The 18,523-nt window shown below is 44.4% G+C and overlaps 1 protein-coding gene across 3 annotated transcripts in view; it reads right to left on the minus strand.

Annotated features, from left to right (window-relative positions):
* The window catches only part of FUT8 (fucosyltransferase 8), a 311,640-nt gene that overhangs the window by 135,118 nt on the left and 157,999 nt on the right, over positions 1-18,523 (minus strand). For all 3 annotated transcript variants that reach the window (XM_056133859.1, XM_056133858.1, XM_056133857.1), the window contains 2 exons: positions 14,101-14,216; positions 13,829-13,991 (listed from right to left, as the gene is read on the minus strand). In XM_056133859.1, coding sequence (XP_055989834.1) covers positions 13,829-13,991; positions 14,101-14,216 — 279 coding nt within the window. The remainder of the gene's footprint in view (positions 1-13,828; positions 13,992-14,100; positions 14,217-18,523) is intronic.

Here is an 18,523-nt window from a genome sequence, read left to right on the forward strand (position 1 = left end):
GGGCACAGAGGCCCAGCTCTGGGCAACAAAGCTGAACGGCTCCAATTCCAACAGGTACAGCCCGCCCCCAAGGGCCTGGGTTCCTCTCTGGGCACGCGCAGCTAGAAACAACCCCGAGACAGCCGGTTTTCAACCCCTGAGCCGCGTGGGACGGGCACAGAGGCCCAGCTCTGGGCAACTAAGCTGAACGGCTCCAATTCCAACAGGTACAGCCCGCCCCCAAGGGCCTGGGTTCCTCTCTGGGCACGCGCAGCTAGAAACAGCCCCGAGCCAGCCGGTTTTCAACCCCTGAGCCGCGTGGGACGGGCACAGAGGCCCAGCTCTGGGCAACTAAGCTGAACGGCTCCAATTCCAACAGGTACAGCCCGCCCCCAAGGGCCTGGGTTCCTCTCTGGGCACGCGCAGCTAGAAACAGCCCCGAGACAGCCGGTTTTCAACCCCTGAGCCGCGTGGGACGGGCACAGAGGCCCAGCTCTGGGCAACAAAGCTGAACGGCTCCAATTCCAACAGGTACAGCCCGCCCCCAAGGGCCTGGGTTCCCCTCTGGGCACGCGCAGCTAGAAACAGCCCCGAGACAGCCGGTTTTCAACCCCTGAGCCGCGTGGGACGGGCACAGAGGCCCAGCTCTGGGCAACAAAGCTGAACGGCTCCAATTCCAACAGGTACAGCCCGCCCCCAAGGGCCTGGGTTCCCCTCTGGGCACGCGCAGCTAGAAACAGCCCCGAGACAGCCGGTTTTCAACCCCTGAGCCGCGTGGGACGGGCACAGAGGCCCAGCTCTGGGCAACAAAGCTGAACGGCTCCAATTCCAACAGGTACAGCCCGCCCCCAAGGGCCTGGGTTCCTCTCTGGGCACGCGCAGCTAGAAACAGCCCCGAGACAGCCGGTTTTCAACCCCTGAGCCGCGTGGGACGGGCACAGAGGCCCAGCTCTGGGCAACTAAGCTGAACGGCTCCAATTCCAACAGGTACAGCCCGCCCCCAAGGGCCTGGGTTCCTCTCTGGGCACGCGCAGCTAGAAACAGCCCCGAGACAGCCGGTTTTCAACCCCTGAGCCGCGTGGGACGGGCACAGAGGCCCAGCTCTGGGCAACTAAGCTGAACGGCTCCAATTCCAACAGGTACAGCCCGCCCCCAAGGGCCTGGGTTCCTCTCTGGGCACGCGCAGCTAGAAACAGCCCCGAGACAGCCGGTTTTCAACCCCTGAGCCGCGTGGGACGGGCACAGAGGCCCAGCTCTGGGCAACTAAGCTGAACGGCTCCAATTCCAACAGGTACAGCCCGCCCCCAAGGGCCTGGGTTCCTCTCTGGGCACGCGCAGCTAGAAACAGCCCCGAGCCAGCCGGTTTTCAACCCCTGAGCCGCGTGGGACGGGCACAGAGGCCCAGCTCTGGGCAACTAAGCTGAACGGCTCCAATTCCAACAGGTACAGCCCGCCCCCAAGGGCCTGGGTTCCTCTCTGGGCACGCGCAGCTAGAAACAGCCCCGAGACAGCCGGTTTTCAACCCCTGAGCCGCGTGGGACGGGCACAGAGGCCCAGCTCTGGGCAACAAAGCTGAACGGCTCCAATTCCAACAGGTACAGCCCGCCCCCAAGGGCCTGGGTTCCTCTCTGGGCACGCGCAGCTAGAAACAGCCCCGAGACAGCCGGTTTTCAACCCCTGAGCCGCGTGGGACGGGCACAGAGGCCCAGCTCTGGGCAACAAAGCTGAACGGCTCCAATTCCAACAGGTACAGCCCGCCCCCAAGGGCCTGGGTTCCCCTCTGGGCACGCGCAGCTAGAAACAGCCCCGAGACAGCCGGTTTTCAACCCCTGAGCCGCGTGGGACGGGCACAGAGGCCCAGCTCTGGGCAACAAAGCTGAACGGCTCCAATTCCAACAGGTACAGCCCGCCCCCAAGGGCCTGGGTTCCCCTCTGGGCACGCGCAGCTAGAAACAGCCCCGAGACAGCCGGTTTTCAACCCCTGAGCCGCGTGGGACGGGCACAGAGGCCCAGCTCTGGGCAACAAAGCTGAACGGCTCCAATTCCAACAGGTACAACCCGCCCCCAAGGGCCTGGGTTCCTCTCTGGGCACGCGCAGCTAGAAACAGCCCCGAGACAGCCGGTTTTCAACCCCTGAGCCGCGTGGGACGGGCACAGAGGCCCAGCTCTGGGCAACTAAGCTGAACGGCTCCAATTCCAACAGGTACAGCCCGCCCCCAAGGGCCTGGGTTCCTCTCTGGGCACGCGCAGCTAGAAACAGCCCCGAGCCAGCCGGTTTTCAACCCCTGAGCCGCGTGGGACGGGCACAGAGGCCCAGCTCTGGGCAACTAAGCTGAACGGCTCCAATTCCAACAGGTACAGCCCGCCCCCAAGGGCCTGGGTTCCTCTCTGGGCACGCGCAGCTAGAAACAGCCCCGAGACAGCCGGTTTTCAACCCCTGAGCCGCGTGGGACGGGCACAGAGGCCCAGCTCTGGGCAACAAAGCTGAACGGCTCCAATTCCAACAGGTACAGCCCGCCCCCAAGGGCCTGGGTTCCCCTCTGGGCACGCGCAGCTAGAAACAGCCCCGAGACAGCCGGTTTTCAACCCCTGAGCCGCGTGGGACGGGCACAGAGGCCCAGCTCTGGGCAACAAAGCTGAACGGCTCCAATTCCAACAGGTACAGCCCGCCCCCAAGGGCCTGGGTTCCTCTCTGGGCACGCGCAGCTAGAAACAGCCCCGAGACAGCCGGTTTTCAACCCCTGAGCCGCGTGGGACGGGCACAGAGGCCCAGCTCTGGGCAACTAAGCTGAACGGCTCCAATTCCAACAGGTACAGCCCGCCCCCAAGGGCCTGGGTTCCTCTCTGGGCACGCGCAGCTAGAAACAGCCCCGAGACAGCCGGTTTTCAACCCCTGAGCCGCGTGGGACGGGCACAGAGGCCCAGCTCTGGGCAACAAAGCTGAACGGCTCCAATTCCAAACAGGAGACATTCCCAACTCCTCGCCCACTGCCAGGGACTCTTTCCGGAGCCGCGGCCGCTAACGCGGCCGCGAAATATTTTCCCACTACATATGCCATAGGAACCATAAGCTAACTTCTTAGATGGAAACTTCTCTATTTTAGCTCAGCCACTAGAAATACAGTTGCCAATAACTCATAAGCCTATCTTAACTCACACTGCATATCAAGCATAATAGTAACACTGAACGTGAAGGACTAAACCACACCTCTCACAATGGTAAAGCAACGCAAAAGCCCACCAAACATTCATATTGAAGAGTCTAGCCCAGATGACACCAACAGTACTGTAGTGTTAGACAACCTCTCTGACAAGGAATTCAGAAGGGAGCTACTTAGGATGCTTAGGGAATTAAAAGAAACAATGGAAAGCAATGCCAATAGAAGACAAGAGGATCTGAAGGCAGAAATGAGGAAAATGCAATCAGAAATGTCAGACCTGAAAAATCTCGTAGGCGAATTGAAAAGCTCAGTGGAAGGCCTCAGCAGCAGAGTAACAGCGGCTGAGAACAGAATCAGTGAGCTCGAAGATGAAGTTCAGAGACTCTCCCGAAAAGAGCAGAAAATGGAAAAGAGACTCACAATTCGGGAACAGATGGCAAGAGAAGATCGTGATGAAGCCAAGAGGGGTAACATAAGAATTATTGGAGTCCCAGAGGGACAGGAAGAAAACCTCGATGAAGAAGAAACTGTCAAAGACATCATTGCTACAACATTTCCAGAGCTGAAGAAAACTTGTGACCACATTCAGGAGGCCCGAAGGGTACCAGCTAGAAGAAATCCGAATAAAAATACCCCAAGACACATTCTGATCAAAATGACCAAAACCTTAGACAGAGACAAAATTCTCAAAGCAGCAAGATCGAAGAAAGAAATCTCTTACAAAGGAGCATCCTTAAAATTCACAGCTGATTTTTCTGATGAAACCCTCATGGCCCGAAAACAGTGGTGGGACATAGTAAAAAAACTCAATGAAATAAATGCCTCCCCAAAAATACTTTTCCCAGCAAGACTCTCATTCATAATAGAAGGAACAACACACAGTTTCACAGACAAACAACAGCTCAGGAACTTCATAGACTCAAAACCATGGTTACAAGAACAACTAAATGGGCTACTTTAAGGCAAGAAAGGCCCCTCAAATACACCCAATTTTAACAGAACAATGGGACAAAATCCCATAACAATAATCTCTCTCAATGTCAATGGGCTAAACGCACCAATTAAAAGACATAGAGTGGCAGGATGGATTAGAAAATTGAACCCAACATTCTGCTGCCTGCAAGAAACGCATCTCAATAGTCAAAGCAAACACAGACTCAGAGTCAAAGGCTGGAAAACAATCCTACAGGCAAACAGCTCCCATAAAAAAGCTGGGGTAGCCATCCTTATATCAGACCACATTGATTTCAGAGTGAGGAAGGTCATAAGAGACAGTGAAGGCCATTACTTATTGATCAGAGGATCTGTACAACAGGAAGAACTTACAATAATAAATGTATATGCACCTAATGAGAGACCAGCAAAGTACTTAAAACAACTACTCATAGATTTGGAAAAAGACATCAATAGCAACACAATACTAGTGGGAGACTTCAACACTGCTTTGTCACCTCTTGATAGATCAACCAGACTCAAGCTTAGCAAGGACATACTTCATTTGAGGGAAACAATGGAAGAAAGGGACTTAGTAGATATATACAGGACACTTCATCCACAAAAAGCTGAATACACATTCTTCTCAAGCGTACATGGAACATTCTCCAAGATAGACCACATGCTGAGCCACAAAACATGCCTCCATAAAATTAAGAAGGTAGAGATTGTATCAACAATCTTCTCAGACCATAATGCGCTGAAATTAGAAGTAAATCACACACAAAAACAGAAAACTAAATCAAACACCTGGAAATTAAACAGTGCACTATTGAACAACGAGTGGATTAGACAGGAAATCAAAGAGGAAATCAAAAGATTCCTAGAAACGAATGAAAATGAGAACACGAGTTACCAAAACTTATGGGACACAGCAAAGGCTGTGTTAAGAGGAAAGTTTATAGCTCTACAAGCATTCCTCAGGAAGGAGGAGCGAGCACACATAAGTAACCTAACCTCACAGCTTAAGAGCTGGGAGAAGGACCAAAAAAAGGAGCACAACCCGAACAGGAGAAAGGAAATAATAAAACTCAGAGCAGAGATTAATGAGATGGAAACCCAAAAAACAATCCGAAAGATCAATGAAACCAAGAGCTGGTTCTTTGAGAAAATTAACAAGATCGATAAGCCTCTAGCAAAACTCACAAAGAAAGGGAGAGAGAAAACCCTAATAAACCGAATCAGAAATGAAAAGGGGGTCATTACAACAGAAACCACAGAAATTCAGAGGATCCTCAGGGAGTACTTTGAGAAGCTTTATGCCACGGAACATCAAAACCTCGAGGAAATGGATAAATTCCTAGACTCCTACAGACTCCCAAGGCTGAACCAAGAAGACCTGGAATACCTGAACAGACCTATCACCATCAAGGAAATTGAAATGGTAATAAAAAGTCTCCCCAAGCACAAAAGTCCTGGCCCGGATGGATTCACTAGTGAATTCTTCCAAATCTTTAAAGAGGACTTACTCCCAATACTCTTTAAGCTTTTCCACGAAATTGAAATATCAAAAACACTTCCAAACAGTTTCTACGAAGCAAATATCACACTGATACCAAAAGCAGACAGAGATACCACAAAGAAAGAGAATTACAGGCCGATATCCCTGATGAACACAGATGCAAAGATCCTCAACAAACTACTAGCAAATAGAATCCAACTACTCATCAAAAAGATCATACACCATGACCAAGTAGGATTCATCCCAGGGATGCAAGGATGGTTCAACATTCGGAAATCAATCAACATAATCCACCATATCAACAAAAGAAAAGATAAAAAGCATATGATCATATCAATAGATGCAGAGAAAGCATTTGATAAGATCCAGCACCCCTTTATGATGAAAACCCTAGCCAAAATGGGTATAGAGGGGACCTTCCTCAACATAATTAAAGCCATCTACCACAAGCCTACAGCAAGCATCATCCTCAATGGGGAAAAACTGAGAGCCTTCCCTCTAAGATCAGGGACGAGACAGGGATGCCCACTCTCTCCACTGCTGTTCAATATAGTACTGGAAGTACTTGCAATAGCGATTAGGCAGGAAAAAGATATTAAGGGCATTCAGGTAGGAAAGGAAGAAATCAAGCTCTCACTATTCGCAGATGATATGATACTCTACTTAGAGAACCCAATAACTTCCACCAAAAAACTCTTAGAAACAATAGACTCGTATAGTAAAGTTGCAGGTTATAAAATCAATACCCAAAAGTCCATGGCTTTCCTATACGCAAACAGTGAGAGAGAAGAAAGCAACATGAAAAAAACAATCCCATTCACAATTGTGCCCCAGAAAATCAAGTACCTAGGAATCAGCTTAACTAAGGAAGTAAAGGACCTGTACAAAGAAAACTACAAAACGCTACTTCAGGAAATAAAAGAGGACATGAGGAAATGGAAAGATATCCCCTGCTCATGGGTCGGGAGACTTAACATTGTCAAAATGGCAATACTACCAAAAGCATTGTATAAATTCAATGCAATCCCTATAAGGATACCCATGACATTCTTCAAAGAAATGGAGCAAACACTCTTGAAATTTATATGGAACAATAAGCCCCCACGAATAGCTAAAGCAATTCTTGGGAAAAAGAAAATGGGAGGAATCAACCTCCCGAACTTCAAACTGTACTACAAAGCAGTAATAATTAAAACAGCATGGTACTGGAACAAAGGCAGAACTGCAGACCAATGGAACAGGGTTGAATACACTGACATTTCTCCTCAATCATATGCTCATCTAATCTTTGATAAAGGTGCAAGTAATGTGAAGTGGAGTAAGGAAAGCCTCTTTAATAAATTGTGTTGGCATCACTGGACGGCTACATGCAAAAAAATAGGCTCAGAACTCTGCCTAACACCATGTACAAAAGTAAGATCAAAATGGATTAAAGACCTCAACATCAGACCAGAAACCATAAGGTACATTGAAGACAAAGTTGGCAAAACCCTCCATGACATTGAAGCTAATGGTATCTTCAAAGATGCCACGCCACTGGCCGAGCAAGTGAAAACAGAGATAGATAAATGGGACTATCTTAAACTAAGAAGCTTCTGCACTTCCAAAGAAACAGTGACCAAAATACAAAGACAGTCTACAGAATGGGAAAGGATATTCACCGAATACACATCTGACAAGGGGTTGATATCCAGGATATACAAAATACTGGTTAAACTCCACAAGAAGAAAACATCCAACCCCATCCAAAAATGGGGCAATGAAATGAACAGAAACTTTCTCAAAGAAGAAATCCGAATGGCAAAAAAGCACATGAGAAAATGCTCTACATCATTAATCATCAGGGAGATGCAGATCAAAACCACAATGAGATACCATCTCACACCTCAGAGACTGGCCCACATTCAAAAGAACAAAAGCAACCGATGCTGGCGTGGATGTGGCGAGAAAGGGACACTCCTTCACTGTTGGTGGGAATGTCCACTGGTTCAGCCCTTCTGGAAAACAGTATGGACGATTCTCAAAAAATTAGAAATTGAGCTCCCATTTGACCCAGCAATACCACTCCTGGGAATATATCCCAGAGAGGCAAAAATGTATAGTCGAAGTGACATCTGCACTTGTTTGTTCATTGCAGCCCTCTTTACAATAGCCAGAAACTGGAAGAAACCTGAATGCCCAAGAACAGATGACTGGTTAAAGAAACTTTGGTACATCTACACAATGGAGTACTATGTAGCTCTTAGAAAAGATGAAGTCATGAAATTTACATACAAGTGGTACAATATGGAAAGTATCATGCTAAGCGAAATGAGTCAGAAAGAGAGGGATAGACATAGAAAGATTGCATTCATCTGGGGGATATAAAGTAACAAAGTATGAGATTAATACCCAAGAATAGCTGAGATCAGCACCAGGAGGATTACTCCATAACTTAGAGGCCAGCCGGGTATCCTAGAGGAAAGGGCTATTCAGATAGAGAAGGGAGCACCAAATAAAGGATGTTTGGAGGATCCTCCCAGGAGGGGAGATGCATGTCGAAAGTAGACTATGGACTGAACATGTTTGCCACTCAATGCCTCTTTTGCAGACCACAACACCCAAAAGGAGAGAGAGAACACAGGGGATTGCCCTGCCACAGAGACGGGGGGATGGGGGGATGGGGGTGGGAGGGATATTATCCATGGTGGTGGAAAATGGGCACTGGTGGAGGGATGGGTATCTGATCATTGTATAATTGAAACCAAAGCACAAAAAATTGTAAATCTACAACTTTAAAAAAAATAAAATAAAATAAAGGGAAAAAAAAAAAAAAAGTTAAAAAAAAAAAAAAAAAAAAAAAAAAAAAAAAAAAAAAAAAAAACAACATAACATGAGGCTGATTCCTAAGGACAGAAGATACACGGGACAGATAGATTGCTACATAGCTGGAAGCTGCCTCATGAGCAAAGAGGAGAAGCTGGAATAGAGAAGGAATCACTAAAAAAAAGATGGCTGGAGGAACCAGTCGGGATGGGAGATGTGTGCAGAAAGTAGATAAAGGAGCAAACATGATAACCTCTCAAGGTCTGTATTGCAAATCATAATGCCCAAAAGTAGAGAGAGATTATGGGGAATCATATCTGCCATAGAGGCAGACGGAGGGTGGGAAAAGGGGGTTATTTTGGGGTATCTGAAAGTCTGACGGTGCCATCAGGCTGCTGATGCACTCACCTCTCAGGTACAGATTAACCTGCTTGCTGGCGGCATCATAACCGCATCTTAGAACAAAATTTTAAGAAACCTCTTTTTGAGAGACAAAAGCTTGTAATTTTACTCCTATAATATCTTCTCAACCAAAAGTGTTAAGGTGGTTAAGAACTGATAGACTTTTAACTTATTTCTAAGACAACTTATACACTGTATTTTGGGCATGTATAAAAAATTAAATGTGTTATGTAGAAATCACCAGAGGAAAATAAAATTTTCATTTCATTTTAATTCTTGAACTTAAAGATCTCAAAAATAATTAGTAAGATTGCATATTCCATATATATATGTGTATACCAATTCTATCTATTTGTTCTATCATCAGTTCTAAAGTTGATTCTCTAATGTTTGGTTGTGTTTTGCTCATTAGTTGTATCACTGCATTTTTATCTAGTTGCCTGGGGTTAAATTACTACACTCTGAAGCCAAATTCATTATAATTTATGCTTAGGAAAGCAAAAAAAGTGATCTGGGTATTTTACTTTCTATTTGTTTTCAGTATAAACATCATTATTTGTAAAGCCACTGTCAGTTTAAATATATTTTGAAAGGAACTTACTTTAAAAATAAAAGAGCGAAGGGGGTATGGTTCTGCCAGCAGGTCAATCTGTACCTGTGAGGCAAGTGCATCAGCAGCCTGATGGCGCCTTCAGACTTCCAGATACCCCAAAATTGATGCTGTGCCTTTGGCCAGACAGCAAAAACTTGGTGCAAAGTTTACCAAGAAAGTAAACAGCCAAAAGTTAGGTATGTGGGAGCCATACCCACAAACCACCTTTGGCTCAGCTATATAATTGGAGGCATGGACTCTCTGGTTCCTGATTGAACTGCTTAACTGCCATGATCCAGAGACTCAGAAACAAATGTCGAAACATAATGGCTTTTGGCAGAAATGCATCTGGTCCCTGCAGTAGGCTACCAGCGCTGGGGCACCTCAGGTGGGAATAGGTTCCCCCTGGCGGCCTGGTGGCCGTCATCCTCCAGAGGCCACTGGACAGTGAGGTTTGGGCCTGCAGTGACGAGACACGTGGGGCCTCACTGAATGGGGGTTGTGCTGGCCCTTTCCTCCCCGACCCAACGAGACACGGAGTCGCTGCCTCTCTGGCTCCTGATCAAGCTGCTTAATGGCCATGATCCCAGAGACTCAGAAACAAATCTTGAAACCCAGCGGCTTTTGGCAAAAATGCGTACAGACCATGCAGTAGGTTACTGTTGCCGGGCCATCCCAGGGGAAAAGGGTGTTGTCCCTCCGCCTGCTCCCCCTAGATGGCTCGGTGGCCACTATCTTCCAGAGGCCATTGGACAGTCAGTTTTGGGCTCACAGTGACAAAACACGTGAGGCCTAATGGGATGGGGGTGGAGCTGGCCCTTTCCTCCCGGTCCCAATGAGACCCCGAGTTGCAGTCCACAAACCGCCTCTCTGGTTTGGGCCTGCAGTGATGAGACATGCGGGGCCTCACGGGATGGGGGTGGAACCGGCCCTTTCCTCCCCATCCCAATGAGAGCCCAAGTCGCAGTCCATGAACAGCCTCTCTGGCTCCTGATCAAGCTACGTAACAGCCACGATCCCAGAGACTCAGAAACAAATCTCAAAATTCAAAAGCTTTTGGCAGAAATGCGTCTGGTCCCTGCAGTAGGTTACTGGTGCTGGGCCACCCCAGGTGGGAATAGGTTTCGTGCCATGACCTGTTCCCCCTGGTGGCCCGGTGGCCCCCATCCTCCACAGGCCAGTCAGATTTGGGCCCTCAGTGATGAGACACATGGGGCCTCTTGGGATTGGGGTGAGCCGGCCCTTTCTTCCCTATCCCAACAAGACCCCAAGTCACCACCCACAAACAGCCTCCTGGCTCCTCATCAAGCTGCTTACCGGCTATGATCCCAGAGACTCAGAAATAAATCTTGAAACCCAGCAGTTTTTGCAGAAATATATATGGACCACGCAGTAAGTTAGTTGTCGGGCCACCCCAGAGGGAAAAGGGTGCTGTCCTTCCACCTGCTACCCATTGGCGGCTCGGTTGCCGCCATCTGCCAGAGGCCACTGGACAGTGAGGTTTGGGCCTGCAGTGACGAGACACACGGGGTCTCATGGGATTGGGGTGGAGCCAGCCCTTTCCTCCCCATCCCCATGAGACTCCTAGTTGCTGCCCACAAATGGCCTCTCTGGCTCCTGATCAAGCTGATTAATGGCCATTATCCCAGAGACTCAGGAACAAATCTCGGAACCCAGCAGGTTTTGGCAAAAAATCCCTCCGGATTTAATTGTTAAAATTTTGGAATTTCAAAATCACACGGCCACTACTGCAGCCACGCGATTTCATGTTATTCATAAACAGCAATAGAAAACAAATTGTCTACTGTTGACTTTTCAGCAGATCTGAGTGTTGGTGTAAAATCCCAAATAATAATGGTGAATATGGTGTCGAAATGTTGAATGTAATCAAAGTAGAGAGAGAGTAATGTGGAAATCATCTGCCCTACAGGTATGGGGAGGGCATGGGAGGGTATACTGGGGTTTTTGGTGGTGGAGAACAAGCACTGGTACGGTACAGGTGTTTCATTGTATGACTGAGAATTAAACCCAAAAGCTTTGTAACTGCTCTCATGGTGATTCAATAAAATTATAAAAAATGGGGGGGAAAAGGTGGAGTTCATGCACAATTCAATCAGCCTAATCAGTGGCTAAGTAAACAGCAGTATTCCTACATTAATTAATAAATAAATAAGCAATACTGACCTACACCAAGTTAAATGAGTCCAATTTCTTTCATGTGTTTGTTTCTATATTTTCATTTGTACATATTGTCACAAAAATCATACAAATTATATACACAAATTATTGTTAAATAATTCTTTTAATTTTAAACAAAATAAAATTCTCAAGGAATTTAACTCAAACTATCACTGTCACTGTCCTCCCATTGTTCATCAATTTGCTTGAGCAGGCCCAGTAACGTCTCCATTTTGAGACTTGTTGTTACAGTGTTTGGCATATTGAATACATCACGGGTAGCTTGCCAGGCTTTGCCGTGCGGGTGAGATACTCTCAGTAGCTTGCCCGGCTCTCCGAAAGGGGCAGAGGAATCGAACCTGTATCAGCCGGACCGGCTACGTGCAAGGCAAATGCCCTACCACTGTGCTATCGCTCCATAAAATAAGTTAATAGTATTTTTTCAATACAATATAATCTACCCAATTCAAGCATCTTCATATCTATATTTTCTTAAGAACTATGATAAAAATACACACAAGTACACATCTGTAAAGGAAGAATACTTATATCAGCTGTAGGATAAAGAGGTATTTAGGAAAGAATTACTATGCATTTAGTCTAATGGTCTAAGTATGATTTGATTGCAAACAAGGCTAAAAATTTCAAAGAGACTGTCTAGGATGTGGTCTAATAATTCAATGACCCTTAAAATTTATGCATTTATTTCTGTACATTCATTAATGCTAAAACTAATATACTGACAGATTTTATTTGTAATTTTACTTAAAACAGCACAACAATTTTTTAAATTTACAATATTATTACTGATGATATTAATATATAAGAATCTCTGGTTGCAATTCTTTTTCTTTTCACAGTGGTAGGTCGTGGTAATATATTATTGTTCTAATTTTCTCTTATTGTTCACAGATGAGACAGCAATTGCCATCAGAATCTTACTGGGAATAAACTTAGTTATATAATGTGTCAAAAACCAGGTTTCCCTGTACTTACGATGATTCTCTGTTATATTTTTGTTATGTACAAATGTACTAATACTAAAATGTTTCTTATACATAGAAGATAAAGTGCCTAATTTAAAAATAAATAAACAGAAGAAACAAATTTAACTAGAAAAAATTAACTAGAAACAAATTTAACTAGACAAATTAGACAACAACTAATTTGATAATCTGTTAACACTAGTCAACAGATTATCAAAAAATCTGTTGACTTTTCATTGAAAATCTCCCGAAAAGTGCTATTTTATGCCCAAAAGTACAGAGAGAATATGGAGAAATTGTCTGCCATAGACACAGGGGGAGGGTTGGAAAATGGGGATATACTGGGTTCATTGGTGGTGGAGAATATGCACTGGTGGAGGGATGGGTGGTCAATCATTGCATGACTGAAACTCAAACATAAAAGCTTTGTAATTGTATCTCATGGTGATTCAATTAAAAAAAAAAAGTGCTATTTTAAAGTTTCTGATGCCAGCATCAATAGGCATTCCAGTGTACTGTAAAACTGTTTACCACTTCAAATATTAATTATACATAAATGAAACTTATAGGAACATATTTCAAAATTTAGTTAGCTGATATCATTACTTTTAAACCATAGAGGTTTATAGGAATACATTTAAATATTTCCAATGATATATTTGATTTAATGAACTAAATTTGACAATTAATGCACTTTGAGACCTTGGGTCAGGTCTCCCAAAGAAGAATAGAAAGAGCTATGCTTGGAATATCACGTTTCACTCAAATGAGAGAACGAATCCGGAGTTCTGACATCCGTCGACGATCAAGGATCAGGGATGCTGTCTCATTTGCCAAGGTGTCGAAAATCAGATGGGCTGGTCACGTAATGAGATTTAGAGACGACCGTTGGACTAGAGCTGTTACTGATTGGATTCCACGGGATGTCAAGAGACCGCGTGGCCGCCCACCTACCAGATGGTCAGACTTCTTCGTCAAGATCATGAATGATCGGTTTGAGGCCCTTCATGTTCCCGGAGTGAACAGATGCCATTGGGCTACACTAGCACGCGACAGGGACAAATGGAGACGTTACTGGCACCCGCTCGAGCAAATCGACGACTAACGGGAAGTTAAGTGATTTTTTAAGTGAGACCTTGGGTACTGTTCTTGCCATTAAATATGGTAGCTTTAAATTATCATTCAATTGGGAAATTAAAAGACTCGGTTTCTTATTCTTAGATCATAATCATCACAATAACCCAAGTGAAATGTAAAAGAAAAGAAGTACCTTTCATGATGTCCCAAATCTGACAGAAATTCATCTGCATGTCTTTGGAGTTCATTTCCTTCTAAGTTTTTTAATTTCTTCAATTCACTTTGTAAAAAAAACCAGAGCTCTTTAGCCCCATTTTCAATCCTCCGCCTTAGGATTTCATGATCCTTCCCCAGACCTGCACTCAAAGAAAATATGGTATCAGAATTTTCAGCATTTGATGAAAGGAAAATTTTAATTATTTGTTCTTCTATAGATAAACTGAAGAGGAAAAACACTGGACCAACCATTTCCAGTTTGTTTCTTATAATTTTCAATCTGTTCTTTGGCCTTCACAAGCTGTTCTTCTAAAGCACGAATTCTTCCTGATGCCGGCCCCTGATCAATGGGGCCTTCTGGTATTCTATAGTTTGGGGAAGAAAACAGAAAATATTTAGTTTATAAATTAAAAAGCAAAATGTATGACTGCTTTCCTAAAACATATTTATTGGCAACTTCAGAAGTCTCTGATTCATGTAGCATATTAGTAGTAACAGAAGAAAAGTGTAAACACTGGATGAAACAGAATAAAGAGGGGCTGGAGCCATAGCCCAGAGGGTAGGGCATTTGCCTTGCACACGGCCAACCTGACAGACCTGGGTTCAATTCCTCCGTCCCTCTTAGGGAGTCTGACAAGCTACCGAGAGTATCTCGCCCTCACAGCAAAGCCTGGCAAGCTACCCGTGACGTATTCAATATGCCAAACACAGTAACGACAAGCCTCACAATGGAGACGTTACTGGGCCCGCTCGAACAAATTGACAAAGGGAGGACAGTGACAGTAATAATTTTTCTGCAGTGTAAACCATACTGAAGTACCTTTCTATTAAAATAAAGCTCCAGCTACGAGCACATCTCTTTGATTCCACTGTTCTTCCTGCATTAACATATGCCTCAGAGACCTGGACCCTACGAAAATGGTATGAGAACGCTATTCGGGTCTCTCAAAGAGGAATCGAAAGAACTATGCTTGGAATATCACGATTCACTCAAATGAGAGACAGAATCTGGAGTTCTGATCTTCGTCAACGATCAAGAATCAGGGACGCTGTCTCATTTGCCAAGACATCAAAAATCAGATGGGCTGGACACGTAATGAGGTTTACAGACAACCGCTGGACTAGAGCCATTACTGATTGGATTCCACGGGACATCAAAAGATCACGTGGACGCCCACCTATAAGATGGTCAGACTTCTTCGTCAAGACCCTAAATGATCGGTTTGAGGCTCTGCATGTTCCTAGAACGAACAGATACCATTGGGCTACGCTAGCACGGAACTGGGATGAATGGAGACGTTACTGGCACCCGCTCGAATAAATCGATGAATAACGGGGATTAAGTGATAATAAAAAAAGTGATTCTATTAAAATGAATGTCAGAATCACACGTACATATCCAACACCCAAAACCTACATTTCTCTTGGTTAAAAAAGTATAAGAAAAGACAACAACTAATTTTCAGGTGAGATATGCCCACATTGAATACTATTCTATGTTCAAACTACCCCACCTAAAAATTCAAGGCCAACACAGAGGCAGGGTGGGATGAGGGGACGGGGGGTAGGAGGGATACTGGGATCAGTGGTGCTGGAGACTGGGCACTGGTGGAGGGATGGGTATTTGATCATTGTATAACTGAAACCCAAGTACAAAAATTTGTAAATCTACAACTGTACCTCATGGTGTTTCACTAATAAAAATCTAAAAAAAAAAAAAAAAATTTAAGGCCAAGAAAATCTAAAGATACCCGTGAGCTCTCCTGATGGCACCAAATAGTAACAATACAAGTAACAACATAGTTTGTGAAATCATAAACTATTTGAAACTTCAATAATTTAACTATCTTCATCCACTGGTGCCAAGTTGATTTGCTAATGTTAATTAATCCGGTCAAAACACCAATGAGGTAAAAATTTACCAACACTTATGGGATACTTCCTTCAAAGACTGGTACTTTACATGTAGATCACCTTGCTGCCTGGCTGAAGGTTAAAGCCACTGTCAGAACAAGAAAGTTGAAGTTCAAAAGTATTATAAGCTCTCAGAAGTAGAATCCCATATCCTTTTCATGATTCTTACATACTTCAACCTAAATTTGAATCAACATTTTTCCCTTTTACTGAAAACAATAACAAGTGATAGATACATCAAGGTAAAGTCACATCAACTATTAACACCAAAAATCAAGAGTTTCTTCAAAATGAAATAGCTAAAACTAATCCTAGACTTAAGTAACAAATGTCTATATAAAATATAAGTTAGAGGGGAACACATATACCGATGATCTCACTCATCAGTGGTATATAGAGTAATAAAAGGTAAAGGTAAAGGCCTCCCGTTGATCGTCGATTTGCTCGAGCGGGCCCAGTAACGTCTCCATTGGAGACTTTGTTGTTACTGTGTCTGGCATATCAAATACTCTCGGTAGCTTGCCGGGCTCTCCGAGAGGGGCGGAGGAATTAAACTCGGGTTGGCCATGTTGGCCGCGTGTAAGGCGAACGCCCTACCCGCTGTGCTATCGCTCTAGCGATAGAGTAATAAGGTAATAAGTAATAAGTAATAAGGTAAGGGAATGGGAGGTATACCATGATAAACCTTTGAATGGATTACAGAACTAAGAGTGGAAAGTAAGTGGGGGAGAGATGGGAGAAAGAACAACTGGAGATAACAAAGATACTGGCTGAGTGTCTGAACACTTTAGGGATGTATATCAAAACCATCAGTGTCAACATTATTGAAAGCATGTGACTCAAAAAAAATGATTTTTTAATGAATTTATTAAGGTGAGATTGGGTGGGGGTTGAAGAAACCTTGAGACATTTGTAGAGGGATGCTAACATCATTATACGGTGTGGTTAACAGTGTGTGCCTAAAACTGTTAATAGAAAATCTATGTACCTAAATAAAAATTGAAAAGAAAATAAAAAGTAAATATATTCATTCAATTATTTTATTTTTTAAGGGAAAAATATTTAGAGAAAAAAGGGGAGGAAAGGAGAAAGGTAGATAAAGAGATATGCTTAAGAAAGAACACAAACTTCTCCAGAATGAAGAGAACCAAAGGGAAAATAGGCATTAAAACATTAAAGCATGAAATCTCTTAAGAGATTTCAGGAGACATGCGAACACCTCTTCTTCTGCCATGTTTATATATAGTTATCCCAAACTATGCACTGCCCCGCCTCCTAGCCCATCACTAGGCTGGCTGCCTAGTGCGGAGAGCTAAGAGCTGTAGATGGTCTTCTTTTGATATTCCTCAGAGGACCTTTGTTCTTTTTTAAAAAAAAATTATAAAGTAGTTCACAATATTTGATTACATTTGATATTCAAACACCAATCCCACCACCATTACACCTTCCCACCACCATATTTCATGTGTTTTCATCCCAACACCCAATGACTGCCCCAAAGCAAAACCGAAATAATATATTATTTCTTTCTAAGGTTGGTTGCCTCATACTCTGAATCCTACCAAATGTGGTGCAGTACTTTTGGACTATGAGTAGGGTTAGGGTGTGTCCTATGAAGAGTCATGCGGTCCAGGGAAAGGTTCACTCATGGATGAAGCTCAGCCCCGAGTATGTGGAGAGGGGCCATGAGCAGGACAGCGGTTGAATTCCTGGAGGTTTTTGGCTGCCGGGGCTGGGCCCCTTGGAGCAGGGAGAGGTCTCACCCGTGCCCCTTGGGGCGCCCCGAGTAAAACAGCCCAGTGCAGGGCACTGGTTCAAACACTAGTGAAGTCTCTCTTCCCAGGGTCCACCTCTCCTCTCAGAAAGCCTCCCTGCACAGAGCCTGGAATTCTGCATCTCAACGGTTTTCTAAAATCCTGAAATGGGTCTTCTCATATAACTATTTTTATGAAAGAATAATTCATCATATGGCCAACTGCAAAGTATTAGAACTATTTTTATGTTTAAGTAACTATTAAAAAATTTACTTTGTTGACCAATAATTCATGCACTGGTTTCACTGTAGAATTATAAGTGTGAAAAATTTCAGGTTAGCTCCATTATCCCTTATTTCTTTCATATGCAAGCAATTGAATAATGATATTAATGAACTGAAATATTTACTAAGTTTCTAATATAGCACAGCGGGTAGGGCGTTTGCCTTGCACGCAGCCAACATGGCCTACCTGAGTTCGATTCCTCCGCCCCTCTCGGAGAGCCCGGCAAGCTACCGAGAGTATCTCGCCCTCACAGCAGAGCCTGGCAAGCTCCCCGTGATGTATTTGATATGCCAAACACAGTAACAACAAGACTCATGATAGAGACGTTACTGGGCCCGCTCGAGCAAATCGCTGAATAATGGGAGGACCGTGACTTCTAATGAAATAAAATTCTTTTAAAAAAAAAAAGTGATTTAACATAAACAAACCTACCCTGATTATCTGTAAGAACAGGAATGACCATTAACAGATTCTATGACATTCTTTTCAAAGGAACTACTGCTAAAAAGTATCCTTCTTCTGTACGTCACTGAAGAAAACTTAGAAGGGGAAAGGCAAGGAAAGACAGATTAAGGGGCTGATGAGAAATACGGAGACACAGAGAAAAAAGAGGAGCAAGAAAAAGAAAACCTGATAATATGATATGTCCATGCAACTAAGGATCACAACCAATTCTTTTGGGGGGGGGCTGGAGCGATAGCACAGCGGGTAGGGCATTT

This window comes from Sorex fumeus, unplaced genomic scaffold, assembly GCF_029834395.1.
Source record: "Sorex fumeus unplaced genomic scaffold, SorFum_2.1 ptg000098l, whole genome shotgun sequence".
Taxonomy (NCBI): Eukaryota; Metazoa; Chordata; class Mammalia; order Eulipotyphla; family Soricidae; genus Sorex; species Sorex fumeus.